At 35.6% G+C, this 17,659-nt stretch overlaps 1 protein-coding gene across 6 annotated transcripts in view; it reads right to left on the bottom strand.

Annotated features, from left to right (window-relative positions):
* Window positions 1-17,418, bottom strand: part of LOC129753518 (homeobox protein orthopedia) — a 165,449-nt gene extending 148,031 nt beyond the window's left edge. For 2 of the 6 annotated variants that reach the window (XM_055749337.1, XM_055749336.1), the window contains exon 1: window positions 15,796-17,418. In XM_055749337.1, the coding sequence (XP_055605312.1) occupies window positions 15,796-15,829 (34 nt within the window). In that variant the 5' untranslated portion in view covers window positions 15,830-17,418. The remainder of the gene's footprint in view (window positions 1-15,795) is intronic. The other 4 variants (XM_055749335.1, XM_055749341.1, XM_055749340.1 and 1 more) reach the window with 4 other exon arrangements.
* Window positions 17,419-17,659: the final 241 nt, after the last annotated feature.

Here is a 17,659-nt window from a genome sequence, read left to right on the forward strand (position 1 = left end):
GAATCTCATAAATTCCAGATCTCTCTTCCGGTGGCACTTTGTCTTTTAGAGCAACCAGTCGATCTTTCAAAGTGTTTGAACTTTTGTAAGCCACTTTCAGACCATGTTTAGAGAGAATCTTACAGATACTATTTGTCAATGGTGGGTGGTACGGCAGGCTGACTCTTTGGGATTCATCTCTTTCTGGTTTGAATGTGGTTGCGTTGCTACGGAGCTTTTTTCTTTCGTGTTTTCGGAGGATTTTGCTGACGAATTCTTGATCGTATCCGTTTAATTCACCAGCCTGCAAGATTTTTTGCTTTTCTAGTTCGAATTCATGGCTCTCCATCGGTATGTTGTACAGACGGTGGGCCATCGAATGAAAGGCAGCTTGCTTTTGCGCTCCAAAATGGTTTGAATCAACCGTAATATAGCGATCTGTTGACGTGGGTTTACGATAAATTCCGAATTTCACCGTGTTATCTTCTTTTCTAGAAATTAGAAAGCAGTTGTACGCGCTTCATTTGAAGCTGTTGAAACAAGAAGATTACCACACAGCTTCCGAGTGTATTGTCCTGAAATGCGCGGCAAAGAAAAAGTTGTGTTGGCAGACAGTGCTTAGTGCAATAAACGGCAATCTGTGCAAGCGAGTGATCAGCACAAAACAAAAGCATCGCAAAAAATTAGCGTCGCTCGCACAAGCTCAGCCGGTAAAGAAAAATCAAAGGGCACCTCAGCCCATTGAAAATTTTGTAGTCAATTTGTCTTCGGTTGCTTTGACTGCAAATGAAAACGCCTTGTTAAATAAAGGTTTGAATTTCGCCGTGGCTCCCGAGATCCCTCCGGTTGCTGATATAGTCAACAACATCGAAAGCATTATACAGTTTCGGAATTTTCCTTCCAAATCTGCTTTGCGCCACGATATTGGAAATGTTATTTTGAAAACCGCCCGGACAAAGCCCCGTTCGAAATCTGAAATAGCGGGCCCTGAAAAAGTTATAGCCAAGTTGAAAAAACACGAAGTGATTTTCACGCGAGCGGATAAGGGTAATGCTGTAGTGATTTTGGACAGGCAAGACTACGACAACAAGGTTCAGGACATGATTTCGACGGGCCCGTATGAGGAATGCAGTTACAAAAACGGTAAGCCAAAAGACCCTCTCAATAATATGATCGAGGAAGCAAACAGCACAAGGCAAAAAGTGGCTGACTTAATGGGTGAAATAAAACTCGAAAGAAAATTCCTCGTCCCGAACCCAAAAGTAGCCTCATTGTATTGCCTCCCAAAAATTCATAAGAACCCAATCGCAATGAGGCCCATTTCTTCAAACATCTGCACACCAACCGAAAAAATGGCAGCGTGGTTGGTAGAAGAAATGCGGAAATATCCAGTTAAGCACGGCAAAAGTGTCCTCAACTCGGTTGACCTAGTGGAAAATTTGAAGGATTTCAAAGTGCGTCGAGGAGAGATCTTAGTCTCGTTTGATGTCTCCGCACTTTTTCCCAGCGTCCCTATTTCTGACGCCTTACGCAGCCTTCGCAGACACCTGGAGCGACGCCGCGCACCCCCAAACCAAATAGCAGCGTACGTCACCATAGCCGAGGTTTGTATGAATCAAAATTACTTCTTGTTTCGGGGTAAATTCTACAAGCAAACCTTCGGCCTCAGCATGGGAAGTAAATTATCCCCCCTACTGGCTGAACTCTTCATGAGTGACTTCGAAACAGATCTCGAAAAACGGGAGAAACTTTTCCCTCGTGTTTGGTGGCGTTATGTTGATGATATCTTCGCCACCGTAAAGGAACGGTATCTCCCGCAAACGCTTGAGGTTTTGAACAACCAGCATAGTTCGATTAAATTTACCGTCGAAAAAGAAGTTGATGGGAAACTTCCATTCCTCGACCTGTTAATTTCTAGAAAAGAAGATAACACGGTGAAATTCGGAATTTATCGTAAACCCACGTCAACAGATCGCTATATTACGGTTGATTCAAACCATTTTGGAGCGCAAAAGCAAGCTGCCTTTCATTCGATGGCCCACCGTCTGTACAACATACCGATGGAGAGCCATGAATTCGAACTAGAAAAGCAAAAAATCTTGCAGGCTGGTGAATTAAACGGATACGATCAAGAATTCGTCAGCAAAATCCTCCGAAAACACGAAAGAAAAAAGCTCCGTAGCAACGCAACCACATTCAAACCAGAAAGAGATGAATCCCAAAGAGTCAGCCTGCCGTACCACCCACCATTGACAAATAGTATCTGTAAGATTCTCTCTAAACATGGTCTGAAAGTGGCTTACAAAAGTTCAAACACTTTGAAAGATCGACTGGTTGCTCTAAAAGACAAAGTGCCACCGGAAGAGAGATCTGGAATTTATGAGATTCCATGTCAAAACTGCCCGGCCGTCTATATTGGGCAAACCAGACGGAAATTCAGAACCAGAATCAAAGAGCACAAAAACGCAGTAGATAACAGCAGGAGCAACGAATCAAGTGTAGCAGCCCACGCGTCAGAACTTAATCATCACATAGATTGGGGAAAGGTTAAGTTCAAAAAATGTGTACGCAAAGCGTCACATTTAAACGCATGGGAATCCATGTATATCACTACATCGGAAAGGCCACTTATGAACGAGGATGACGCTCCAATCATATCACCGCTTTTCAACCTGCTCAAACCAAGTTTTCAACAACCCGACCACCCTTCGACGAATACTATTGGATAGTATGAACATGTATTAGTGTTTTTCCTTCATCTAGTCAGTCGGACATCGTCCTGTAGATGGGCAACATCGAGCCCGAAACCGGTCGACAAAAAAGGTAAATTTAATTCCTTTTTCCGTTAGTAAAAACGTTAAGTGTCGTGTCCTGTAATACGTCGTGTGTTATTTGTGTAGCATAAGTTTTTACGTTTAGCACAACCATTAAAATGAGTGGCCCATTAGAGTAGTTTATAAATTTAAATTCTTATGATAATCTTCTAATACCTTTTTTGAACTGTTGAATTCCGACTTGAAAATTCAAATTATAACTCCTAATTATGAATTATGGGTTGAATCCCTGATTTAGGAACCAAAACTGAATTTCGGTTTTCTTTAGTAAATTTTCTAGGTTTTTTCCCGGTTTTATTTTCAATTTTCCAGTTTTCCCGGTTCTGTGGGAACCATGAGTCATATACATTTATTTTAAATTGTAATAAATAAAACTCTTGGATTTTTAGTTACGGGCCTAAGATCGAGTATTCATTTAAATTAATTTTAAAATTTTTGATTGCAGAATGAACGTTCATTTTTCAGAGCTCATCTTTTTAAAATATCAAGTAGTATGATACCATTAGAATATTACGTAAAGCATTTAGAGGAAGGGGGAGATATAACAGCTTGCTACTTTTTTGTTTCGATTTTAGATGTTTTACCAAAATTGTGACATTCTTATCCGGTACAACTCTGTTCGATGTTTACTCATGAGCTCGAACTCACGAACATCGGCTCAGGAAGCTATTGTCTTGCCAACTGAACTATATCTCAAGCCCCCAGCATGTGACGGTATGTGGATTTTGGATTAAAAATCTAACAACTATCTCTATAGATTTGATAACTAGCTCTATAGAAGCAAAGTTTATTTTTTTTAGAGAAAAGTGTCATTGAATTTTCACAATTTGCTCCAGATAGACAAAAAATCGCGAAGCAAAAACAGGAGCTCAACGAAATCGTGCCTATGAATGGTTTAGGCTATGCTGCACTAATGAACTAAAGGCAGCAGCCAGCTTCATAATAATCAAAACAGTTTTGAGGCAACTGACAAAGCGGTTGAACTGCAGAGTCTTTTTGAAGCAAGCCAACCTTTGGTAAATAAAAAAAATCTACAAAAATTAGATGATGAGAATTTAAGAGGAAATCAGTGTAATAAAGTTGTAAGAAAATAAGAGGATTTTCATTACAATGATATTTATATGATATTTATATTATTCAAGTTGGAAAATAATATTTATATTATTCAAGTTGGAAAATAATATTTGAAGTATCAAACGGATTTGATACTGATATCAACAGTTTCATCAGAAAGCTTAAAATAACTGCTAGGTGATAGAACTGGCAGAAAATTGTTTTAATAAACTTTAGTATTTTTTCTAAGATATTAAAACGTAGGTATGACTGAGTATAAACATAAAAAAAACACTTTTGGCCATTTTTTTGTTTTATATACTCCTGTGTGCGGTGCATGGTTTATTTAACTTTGTCATTTCGGTTATTTCAACAAATAAGTTACAATAAATCAAGAGATTTCAATAGTTATCTGGCGATTGCAACGTTGATATAAAGTCGCAAATGCCATAAAAATGATCCAATGACGTTTTATTTCTTTTAATGACCTTTGTTTATTTTTTCATTCTTGATTTTAAATGTCAGTAACCTGTGAGCTGTTAGCAACATTTTATGAAATTTAACCATTTCTTAATTATATCTTCTGACTTTCAAAATGATATTGATGTTTGACGTACCTATTTCTTTTCTTCCAAATTTCAGAATTTGTTTCATGTTCTTGAGTTTATAGGCAGTTTTTTGTAGCATTGAAGATTTTTATTTTTATTTTTGCATATTGATATTAATTATTACCTGTGTATTTTCATTTATTCTGATGCCAATTGTAAATAACTATCTGCCGGAAGTGTCAATGTGTACATAAAAATGTAATGTTATGTTATGTTTCATTAAAAATAGTCTATGTTTTATTCGTTGTTATGTAATGTGTATCTTTTAATCAATTGCCCCTAGATAAAAAAAAAGCTTAAGACCAGTAATTAGTTATTGGACAAATTATGCATTTTTTTAGTATATTTTTCGGCACAATGTCTCAAAAATAGCATGCTATTTGATCTTAACAGGAAGAAAAATCAATATTAGCTGAGCCGAAACGATGAAACCCCAAAGTGCCGCCATTACTTTGCTATGCATAGTATCCAAATGCAAATGTGAACAAATTTGCCAATTCATTTGGCAATCTACGCTGCAAGTTTCCGATCGGAGCCGGTAAGCTATCTGCCGACAGTTTCAGCAAAAGTCCACAGTACGCACGACATGGTTTCCATAAATCAAACGCGATTTTATAGCCCGCCATACTGGTAAACGATTTTACACTGAGTTTTATGAAAAGAAATTTGGTGCAGTGCTTCTTATCTAATGTATAGAAGCTCTGTGAGCGTAAAATTTAATATAAATCTTTTTTGAAGAATTAAACCAATGAAAAAAAAAATGAAAAAAAACATTTTCGAAATTTTTTACCTTCATACACTTATTTGGAACCTCCTGCATCAAAAAACCCGAAGACCTATCATCCTAAAAGTGGATGCTGTGGGATAACTATTTTCAAATTATCATAAATTTCACGCCTTTAATCGGCCGCAGTTCAACAGCAACGCTTAACGTGTCGTTGCATCAGCGAATTTATATGCTTATTCATCCATAGCAGGAGCTTAAAGCCCGACATACGTCAGGCTTAAATGTGGGGAATGTAATTCATACAATAATTCGGCAACGCACGCTTTTACATGAATGACTTGGTAAGCCAGTTTGTTTTTGTTCCTGTGTTTGTGCTTGATGGTGTTCCCGTGAAAAAGCCTGCATAATTATTGTGACGCTAAATAGTTTCAAACCCCCCTTCCGGCATCATCTGGACCCATCGAAAGGCTGGGACCATTCAAGCGTTCCAGCGAAAAAGAATATCTATGCACAAAATCCGCTGCCAACAACCAGCACCGAGTCGGGTGTGTAAATTTGCATTTATTAAATGATAATTAATGACACTGTAATTGAGCGATAACAATTAAAATTATGATAATTTGATTGCAGCCCCATATAATTGAAAATAATCTGCGCACGTTTTTCCACGTTGGTAGGATGGTGGACTAGAGCAATAATCAGACGAAGACAACGTCTCATTATCATTTCGTTGAATGCAAACGGAAGACAATTTTGCTATAAGTATCCCTTTTCAATATGAATCTGTTGACGCTTTAAAGTCAACATTGTTTTCAATGATGAATTTGATAACTAAGAGTATTTTTTCTTGCAAATCTGAAAGCAAATTTGGTGTTTCTGCTCAAAGCTTGTTCAATAAAACAAGATTTTTGGAATGGTGATCAAAGTTAGTGTTTTCCTTTGGTCCAAAAGTTGTGTTTGAACCTTTATAGAAGAATCAAAATAATGAGATGAGTAAAAATAAAGGCAAGTTTCTCAAAATATGCCCATCGCTCAAATAAGGCCGCAACAAATTTGAAATCACTATTTTGTCACTTAGAATTGAAACATCACGTGTGAGGGGTGGGGGGGTCATGGGTGTATAATAAAAAAAGAATAAATAATTAATCGAAACAAATTGGTCAAAAGCTTGCATACCACAAACTAGCAAACAATCTATATAGTAGGACTAAATCAAAATATCGAGATTTTGAAATAAAAAAAAAATGAATACAAACTCTAGAATATTCTCATTTTCTACAATTTGACGTTCGTTCTATCAACTGTTTGAGTTTACGAAATTATTTATCATATTTTTCAATAAAATACCTTGAACTTAATTTATTGGAGTTGTTTCACAAATGACAGTGACCCAGAAAACAGACATCACAATTTTATGTTTACATTCTCAGCTCTATTTAAGTCTAGAAAACAGACAACAGAAAGAGTTGTATCTAATGTTTTGATTTGAAAATTTAAATATTATTCCACCTAAAATACAGTAGAGAAATATACAGTGCCACCTTATTTAATTGAAAAGATAAAGTTAAGTTGTTTTCTACAACGAGTTAGGCAATAGTTTTCCAAGCAATATTGTTAAAACACCAAACATAAAAACAATTAGTAAGCGCGCTATGTTTTTTTTTCAATATGTTAGAGTTTGTCTAAAACAGTTGTTTGATACTTACTTTGTTAAATGAGTTTATACATGAGCAGTGAGCTGTATTTGCAAGCACTTTTTTAAATCAAAATGAGCACATTTTTGTCTCAGGCAACATTAGTCTATCTCAAAGGATTCGTAAGTTTTGCCTAAGTCATTTTCTATAAATGTTTTTGTTATTCAAATTGTCAAACTTCTTGTTCGTTTTCAACACTAAATCACTTACAATAATATTGTAATTTGAATACGAAAAACGAAACGTTTTGCAGATCTCCAAAATGCAACATTATAATCGAAAATTATGCATTTTTTTAAAAAGAAGTTGAACTTAATCGCTTGTATGCTTAGTCTTAATGACAAGTTGTAATTGGCCTACATTTGCTTACTAGCATCGACAAAGCTGAGCAACGAATTCCAAATTTCACTGAAATTAATTTCAACATTAGATGATATGAATAAGAAAATGGCAATTGCTTCGATAGTTTCTTTTCAGCCCGAACTTTAAAATGGCAAAATTTGAAAGCATTTGCTCAACTTTATATGAAAAAGTAGAAGTGGAACACAGAACATTAACTTTCAACCAGCTCCGGATTAAAAATATGCATGCCATTCGAAGGATTGCTAAGGGGGCGCCATAAAATAATATTTCGATTAGTTTCATTCTAATATAAGTTAAAGAGCCATTAAAATATCACATAAATTTTAAATTTGAATTAAAACTGATCTAACTAACAGCAGATTTAAAGTCTGCTTCATTTAATATTGGAACAAATTTTTTTGCTCATTGTGGCGCTCCTAGTGGACGGATTTGGAAACTTTTTTCACCCACGTGTCGGGAAATTCATTACCTTTCACCATGTATTTATGTCATAAATAACACCAAACGATAGCATTTTGTAAACAACCGCCATGGAAGCCGAACGGAGAGATCGAATTGTGCACAGTTTTCTTGAAAATCCATTGTTGTCGGCATCGAAGCTAGCTAAACAGCTTAAAATGCCCAGAAATACCGTATGGCGTGTTATCAAACAGTACAAGGAAACATTGACGACGGCTCGGAAGCCGCATTCGAAGCGTCGGAGTGGAACTGTCGACCGGAAACTGCGTGGGAAAGTCATCAAGGCCGTCAAGAGGAATCCCAATCTTTCAGACCGCGATTTGGCCAATAAGTTCCAAGCCGCTCACAGTACGGTGCGACGAATTCGTCTCCGGGAAGGAATAAGGTCATTCCGAGCCAGCAAACAGCCAAATCGGACGCTGAAGCAGAACAATGTGGCCAGAATCCGTGCTCGAAAGCTGTACGACCAAGTGCTGACCAAGTTCGACGGATGTATTCTGATGGACGATGAGACCTACGTGAAGGCGGACTTATACTATACTTATACTATTGATTTCGAGTTTATTTTATTTTAAAATTATCCTCTACTAATGTAAATATCGTTAATTTTGCATATAATTTTGTAATGAACGTTTCTCTAATTATTTTCATAATAAAAATATTCTCAAAGTTTGAATGCAAATTTCATTGCGTTATTCTCAAAGTTTGAATCTTTTCTGGTTTTTATGTTTTATTCTTGCAGATTTTCCAATATATAATCTATTCATTGAAATTTTCAAACCTTGTGTTGTTTCTTTAGTTGCATACGGTTTTTCTGAGTTTCGAGTACTCGAGATCTTTGTTTAAGGGCCTTAACTCATTAAAATTATTCCTAGTCTGATTTTTTTTTATGAATACAGATTGGGTGTTCTCAACATTTAATCTCCATTCTGATTTTATTTTTTCAAATGTAGCTTTGTCATATTTTGAAGAACGATTTGACAAGATTTTCTGTTTTTTAACTGATGAGTATTTTATTCTAAATTAAAAATTGTAATTCATAAATCATTTTCAAAATTTCAACACATTTCATGGAAACGATTTGTGTATGTTTTTGAACCATGAAATAAAAATTAATATATGGATTTGTGTATGTTTTTTAACGATAAAATTGAAATTAAGATATGCAATTACTACGTCAGCTCTGATCGTACTTTTCGTTCTCAATATTGTATTTGAATTTCATTTGTTTTTTTTTCTCTCAAATATGAATTCAAAATAAGGATTTTTATTTGAAATTTTGATTTTGATTTTGAAATTAACTCTTGAACTCTCGTATATGTATCCCTATTGAATATGAATTCAAATCTATTGTTTTGTTCTGTTAATTTTCGATACATAGTCTGAAATCTTAATTTTCATCTTCATGATGGAAATATTAATTCTGTTTTCAATGAAGCACACATCAGCGATCAATTATGGATTTAAAAATAATAAACATCTCAACAGAGAATTTTTATGACTAAAAAACACATGATTTTTTTCAGATTTCTTAAAAAATTACTTTTCAAGTTAGATTCGGTTAGATTTTTTTTGTTAATAAAATAAAATCATATTTCAAAGCTACGAAACTCTGTTATTTTTCAACGGAAATCAAAAACCGTTTCAGATTGATCACCGAAGAAGATAGTAAGTTGCTATCGAAATACCGGTGTCTGAATTTTTCATTTACCGTGGTTGAATTAAACGGAATCTTTCGATTGCTTTGATTCAGTTGAATCATTCAACCAAGTAGGCTCTTATCAAAATAGAGTGAAAAACAAAAGGCTAAATATGACCAGAAATATATTTAAAATTATGGAAAATGATAAAAATAGCAAATATGACGTAAAAAATATTATCAACAAAACAAGAAAAGTGCTCAATGCATAAAAAAACAGAATAGAAAAAAAAATATCAAAAATGAATTAGTGACTAGAAATCATATAAATGATAGTAATTTTTTTTGCTGAAGTAAGCAAAAAAAAAAGTTGAAATAAACCGTTCGATTTTGGAAACACAAAATGTTCGGGCGTTTTTGATTGAAGCTCAAATGTTTTTTCGATCATCCTCAATATCGAAGGAAAAGTAAGCCAGAATGTGAGATTGATTCAAACATGCATGAATTTGCCGCTTTCGAATGATAATAAGGCTATGATCATTTGGTATCCGGGCAGTTACAAACGTGTGAATTTTAAAAACTATTCATTTGATCGAAAAACTTGCTATGGAGGAAATGAACGTGTTAATATGACAATTAATGTAAAAATACAAAAATTTTCTAACTTTTTCATAAAATCTCTGTTTTATCTTTGCACACTTTTTTCAGTCATGTATTGATTTATTTTTTTTTACCACAGAAGCAAGACCTTTGCAAAATCATGATATTTTACACAAACTCACCTGAAAAAGCAATTGGAATCTGGTTGGAACCTTTTCATGAGTAGGTATCTCGAAGAATTTGATTTCTGTAAATCCGGTTTAAACATAAATTTTGTTGTTCATCAGAACACATCTGTCATATTGCGTAAAAACCGGATGCACAGATTGCGATCTTTGGAACTGATCATTATTAGTCTTCTAGTCAAGAAACACTTTTTGGCTGCCGGAAATGGATTTATTGCATTATTGAAGGAGTCTGCATTCAGTTATCCCCAATAACCATAGACTTTATACCATATATAAGATCAAGGGTTGCAATCCAATTGTTGGTTTGAACTTCGTGTGGATCCTAGAGTGGCTCCTTATACTTCTTAACCATTTTGGTTCGAAAAACAAAATCAGAAAAAACCAACCGTTCATGAGCTTTCAAGTCAACAATGGAGAATTTTCGAGGAGCAAAATGCGTAAAAGGAGCAAATTTGTGCAAAATTATTTTAACCATGTCTTTTTGCATCGTAAATATCTCAAATACACGTTAACTTAAAAATCTATTAAAATTGGCAAGATAGTCCTTTTCATAACCAACGCAACACTACAAAAGTTTTGCATATCCGAGCTCTATTAATGTAGCTATCACCGAAATAAAGTGCCCGGATACTAAATGATCATAGCCTTATATAATTTTAATAATATTAAGGTCAACATCACATTTTATTTAGTGTTCGTCATCATTGAAAGTGAGTCAACAGTTATGTGAGGTTATTTCAACAATGCAATATCAATATCTCTTAGCAGTAGATAGCAAGAAGAGCCAGATAAAAGGTCGATTTTGAAGGTGGAGTAAACCAGCAGTCTACAGCAGCACTGGCAGCATTCATTCGGTTAATTTTAATAATTATCGCAAAAAATAAGCACTATTTGAATAAAATTACTTGTCACCGGTGTTCTTAACTTGCAATATTCTAACATCGATCCGAGCTAATGTGCTTTGGTATAATGCTAATATAGTACTCAAAAGCATTAAAGATAGCTGGTGTGATGCCAATTTAATGCTTAGGAAGTAAAGCGTTTGTTACTTTGATTTAGAGCTACGTAGCCTTTAAATGGCTTTGTGTAAAGCTGATAAAATGCTAGTTACATTTGAATAGTGTGGTATCAGCATAATACTTGAAGTGCTGTTTTAAGGCAGCACAAAATGCAAAACTAACTTACTTTGATGCTACTAGTAAACTTCACTTAATCCATTCTTCTACAAAAGTCAAATTTCATTCTACAATTTTTCCGAACATTCAAAAGAAACTTATTATTTTTTAAATAAGTTGACCACCGTTTAGTTCACCACAAGTAAGCTTCGGACCAACCATATCTCATTGTATAAGTTAAGGGGGGGGTAGGGTCTAACGGGTATAAAAAAAACACCATTTTCACGATTTTTTTCTAGAGCTATCGTTCAAACAAATGTATTCAAATTTTTTGCATTATACAAAGCATTGTTAAAAGAACATTTAGTAATTTTTTCGTAGAAAAATATTGAAAAATGAGCCGGTGACGGAGCACTTTCTAGGATGCCTTTTAGAAAACAGGATTTGCGGTGGACACTGTATCTCAGCACAGAATCATCTGAAGTCAAAAAATCAGAGCAAGATATTTTTAATAGATGTTTTTCTGGACCCCAACGTTTTTATTTAAATCAAAATTTTTTTAATGAAATTTTTGTGGCTGTTTGAAGTAAAAACTACGATTTTTCACGAAAAAATCCGCAATTTTTCACCTGTAAAATCTCCCCAAAGTAAAAAAAACAAAAAACCAAAACGTTGGGGTCTGGTATTTTATATGTAGAAAATATGTTCCAAATTTGAAGGAATCGGATAAGTAGTTTTCAAATGACGATGTCCACGGACTTTTTCGAGAAAAACGCGTTTGAAGTTTCTGCTCTTGCTTTCTTGCAGTATTAGATAGGAGGAGATAAAGGCCTATAACTTCTACAGTTTTGCTTCAATTGACTTGAAAATTTGACACAACATTCTTGAAATGTTTTACAATAAGAAAATAAAAAAATAAAAAAATCGATTTTTTGAAAGTGTTAGACCCTACCCCCCCCCCCCCCCTTAAGGTACCTCTATCCCAGTCCTGATCGGTCCCAAATAAAGAGATGTTGCTGGCATGGCCAATGGCATAATGATTGCATTCCGTGATTCCTTCAAGATAATTAAGATTAGACAATGAACCAATTGAAAGGCGTTGGGAACAAGCAACAAGAATCCCAATCTCTAATTTTTTTTTTATAAAAAACGAACACAAACACATACAGGATCTCAATGAAACATGATGTTTCCTCGAAGAGAAGTCTTATTCTTAACTCTAAGCGTACATCTTTCGAGGATATGATGGCTGGCAAATGCTAAAACCACCAACCTACCGAAAGTGTACTATGTATGCCGTGACCGGGATTCGATCTCACACCCTCTGGCTTAGAAAACTTGAAGGCTGTCCTCTACGCCACGGGCGGCGGCTAATTTGAACCAACAACGACGCCGGTCAATTCCATGTAGTCGATAGGGGAAAGGAAGTGCAGCACTTGTGATGATTTGGTTTTGCGGAGACCGCCTGTAAGCCATCTCTCTACAAAGCTTTTGCTGAGTTTTTGGGGTTTAAGGTAGGATTGCCACTCGTTCCGAAAAAGCAGGACATGTCACACTTTTTCCTCAAAATGTCCTGCGTTTTTATTGGAAAACATTTACAAAATACACTGACTTACAACAGAAAAAATCAAACTTTAGCCTCAATGTTCTTAGCATTATAGTAAAATTCTTATTCATCTAACCGTTCTCGGAACACGTTCAACCAATTAAATGTAAATAACTTTGGTATGTGGGAATTATTATTTAAGTTGCTTCAGATTGACTATACATCATTATTTTTTGCCAGGATCTTCATTAAATTGCCTTATACATCACCTTTTGAGATTCAATTGTCCAAATTATACAATGATGAAAGTTTTCTTGTGTTTTCATTTCTTTAAAACATAAAAAACCAACATAGGAATTTGTTTTGAGCATGTGATACAGCTCAGTTTGCAATTCAGTTGCTTCTTGAGCCGATGTCCGTGAGTTCGAGCCCAAGAGTAAACATCAAACACAGTTGTACCGGATGAGTATTTCAAAAACTGACCGCCAACTGCAACGTTGATATAATGTCGCGAATGTCATAAAGATGGTAAAAGGACTAGCTTAGCTTAGCTTAGCTTAGTTGACTACTCATTAAATTAAATCATTGAACTTGAAGTGCTTAGATATGGTCATTCATTTAAAACTTCAGATAGCATATTTGATTAGACTTTGCTCAACTTATGCACTTAAAATTCCATGATCGCTGGCGTGACTAAGCAGAACAAGTTCTACCTCGCCAATGGTTGCTACTCCGTGATTGATCGAGGCCATCAGTTTTGTGCAAGGGCCAAAAGAATGGTGCTTGGGATTAGCAGTTCATTCACAATGCACAAAACTCATGCTCTCCCTTCGAAAATGATCAATACCGGCGCCGGCCACGTCCTAGTAGTCAATGAGGAATGAAGGAAGGATTGTTAGTAGGATACTTCATAGGATCAATTAGCAACCTTTTGTCCCTTTATATTCCATATATTAATTTTGAAAAACTCAGTAACAAAGGTAAGTCAATATCTAGAACTATAGAAACCGTCTATACGTATGCGAATCTATATTTAAATATCCAAATATCCAAAGGGTTGTGTTAGTAGAGGAAAGGTTTTAGATCAGGATCCATTTTGGTGAGTGGTGCGATCGAGCTTTCCAACACCTCCTATGCTCCTAGATTTTTCCTTAGGAAACACCTAATTTCTATCTTTGAGGCTGTGATAAAAATTTAATAATGAAGTAGAAATCGTATTTAAATTTTCTTTAAACTAACTAGTTTTCCTAATTCTTGTTCCTGATACACTTGTGTTTCCAAAAACGACCCTTTAGAGTAAAGATAATTTTATCATACTTTGAATAATATTTATAAAGAGGTATTTTAAATATTATTTTTTATATGGATGAAGTGAATCTCCTTTTTGTTCATTTCAATTTTTAATTTGTTATGTAGGTTGTGATAACTGAATAAGATCGTTTTTGGAAACTCATCAGTGCAATTCAACTCTTTGCCTCATATGAATTTGATTACTATTCTGAGTTCTGAATCAAATCTGTATTAAAAATGCAAATATGAAATGTCATACTGAGCCTGAATTTTTAATCAAATTTATCTACATCAATTCAGGTAAAATTTTAAATAAAAGTTTACTCTTGAAGTTTAATCTTGATTTTCTATACGTAGGATTTATAGAGAAAAAGTTATTTCCACCGCATACCGTTTTTCACGGTATCAAATCAGCCGTTTATATGCAATATTTTTTCTCAAGCAATTTCCTCAAATTAATTTGCGAGAACCTTGAAAAATAAATTAGCTTATGGCAAAAACTCTTGTAAATAGAAAACATGTGAGAAAAGACTGAGCAAAATCAATTCTCGTAAAAAAACCTTATCGTACTTTCTATTAAAAACTTTGTCTGATGGTATTGTATCCTCTTCCTACAAGGGCTGGAAATTTAAAAGAAATAAAATTGCTAGCTTGATAATTTTTGTAACTTATCTCGATATTTGAATTCATTGCAATCATCGAAAAACCGTGTGGTTTTTGATACATCAATTATTGAAAAACTACTGAAACTCCGTAACAAAGGTGGAATTTCTTCATTCGGACCCTTTTTTTTTCAAATCATCTTTTAAAATTGTTAAAAAAGGATTCAAATTAAAATGTTTTAATGCGTTCAAATAAAAAAAAACGAGCAACATTAAAAATTCTAATTGTGAATATAGAAAATGAATTCTTTGTTCAAAGGAGATTTTAAAACATTCTAAGCATCTATGCAACCCTAACTAAGCTTCGCCTCGTTAAATGATAAAATAATACTAAATTTCTTGAAACTTAATTATTCTCATAAAAACATTATGAACCGTGAGCGTAATGAGTTTCAAGTTTTTATATTCATAAACATTCGTTAACGTAATCTCTATTCTTTTATTCATTGTTATGCTGTTTTTCTAAATTCCGGAGCTACAAATATAGCCAAAATTATAGTATAAGTTAAGAAACCATCCATCGGAGGGAAGTTCAAGTTCATAATGATATCTATGTATTATCAAAAAAAAAAAATTTAGGAATTCACATTTTAAAATATTCCCCATTATCCAGAGATAAAAAAACATAATTAGAATTAAATTTGATAAATTGAGTTCATAATAAATTGTTATAAGTGAACAACAAGAAACTTTGATTTGATGATTCACTTAATTCACTTATATCTGCATATATAATACCATCTCTCACAAATTGAAGTTTTTCGTTCTTCGATAAATTAATACAAATTCAACATCATGTGTTTTATAGGCGATGGAAGCGCAGACGAGTTTGGGCGATGATTTTGCATTAGAACAAGTTGGATTCTAATTTTACCCAACTTTTGATAGATTTTAACGGTTTTTCATAAGGAGAGACTTTTTGTTTTCAACGCCTATTGAAATTTATGTTGAACTGGAGGTTATGTTGAAGGGTTAAAAAATAAATTCTTGGAAATGTCTTCAATCTCATTGATTTACGTGAATTAAACATTATCTTACCTCCCAATCCAGCCGCACCCAGATTGTTCAGCATGTTGGCTGAGAAGCTTCTTATCGACAGGGCCGACAGTTTGAATTTGTTTTACTGCAAATTTTGCAGAATTTCTTTAGTCTTAGATTTCCGTCAAGAAGCTAGATAAGCTTCGCCGCCGCCACCAACGACAAAAACAAAATCCGAAATCACTCTCGCTTTCTTCTCAGATCAACCATGTTTGTGTATCGAATTCACTTCACCTTGACTAATTAGTCGCCAAAACAATTGTCGCGCATCATGTTTACTCACTATTAGTAAAAAAAACTATCACTTAATCATCAGGGCCAATCGACCAGCTGCAGCAACAGCAAATAGTAGCGAGCAGAGTCGTCTTCTTCGTGTGTAAGTAAGTATATACACTTTCAATTACGCATATCCAATTTGCACGCTAGAGCTTCACGACACGGGTTTAATTATGCATAAACGCTTATTGGCGAGATGATCACTGTGACTGGGCGCCTAATTTGCACCGCGCGTCGTCGTCCTCGTCGTCGTAAGTTGCAGGTTGAGTAGTAGTCGTCGTCGCGGCGTTTCACTTTCACGTGAGATCTTTCCAACTTTCTTCCTCCTTCGGAGGAGAAATCACGTTTTCTCCCTTAGGGATCACCAGACCTCCAACAATCCGGGACGAATGGAAAGTTGAACGAAAAAGGAAAAAAAAACTACGCCAGCGCCTCCAGCTCACACACTTCTCACGCTTATTAATTAGACACTTTATTAATTAAATGAGTAGGTAACAAATTTAATTCATTACGGCCAAAGTTGCGATAGTAGAGGACGATAACACCGAGATGTGGCGGCGTTTGGCCCGACGGTTCCAACAAAGTGGACGTCCCGTGACGCCTGGCGCTCTATCTAGGCAGGAGGATCCCAAAATCGAATCCGGCCCCGTCACTGGTCTGATGGGATTTGGTTTAGTGTTTGGATTCGTCCACCGAGAGCCTCGTTTCTGGTTGGCGACGGGTGCTGCTAAATGGAAGCTCCTAGCTAGAGCTTGAGCTAGAGCGACAAGAGTGTGGGTGAGTCCGGTGCAGAAGATCCGTGTAGGATAACACCGAGTTGAACCCACTCACGAGTACACGAGAATGCTCCGGACCAAATTCCCCCGGCTAAACAACTGTACGTAGCGCCGCACTCCGTTCGAGATTCGTATCAGTACTGATGATGGGCCGCAGCATCCAACAGACAGCGACACAATACACGGTAGTCGAAAATCCAACAAACGGAAAGAGGAGGCTCAGGGTGGGTGGACTATCAGAAAAGCCCGTGCGACACACAAACACCAACTTGCTGCGGATCAGCCCAAGTTAACTGCGAAGCTGATCTCCGAATCGATACCGATACAGACTCACACCCATACGCACGAAGGCCGCCGTTCGCTCTCTTTCGTTCCACTTTGTCATTTATTCATAACCATTCCAGTGGTTATCTGCCGTCTCTATCACTCTAAAAACAGAGGGGCGTGGCTTCCGCGAATCGGTAATCGAAATGTAACAACAATTCAAATTAAAAGCACGTGATATTAATAAACACCACAATCGAGTTGTCTTCAGCTGAAGAAAATGTTACTCTAACTAGAACTAGACCTGTGCCATTTTCTTCTCAAGAATGTAAACATCTGAAAATTCCGTTTTCAACGTTTTTGTTCAGTGCCTACTGTTGCCTACCGCTGCCATCATTCATCACAGTCGTCGGTCGCTTGCTTTGTTAGCAACTGACTGGCACTGCTGACAGATTGGTTGAGGGAATGCAGCAGTCGCAGTCCATTGATGGAAGTTTATGGGCGGAGCTTACCAGATGGTTGCTCATCGGGCAAAAGTTGCATTCCTT

This window comes from Uranotaenia lowii, chromosome 3, assembly GCF_029784155.1.
Source record: "Uranotaenia lowii strain MFRU-FL chromosome 3, ASM2978415v1, whole genome shotgun sequence".
NCBI classification, from domain to species: Eukaryota; Metazoa; Arthropoda; class Insecta; order Diptera; family Culicidae; genus Uranotaenia; species Uranotaenia lowii.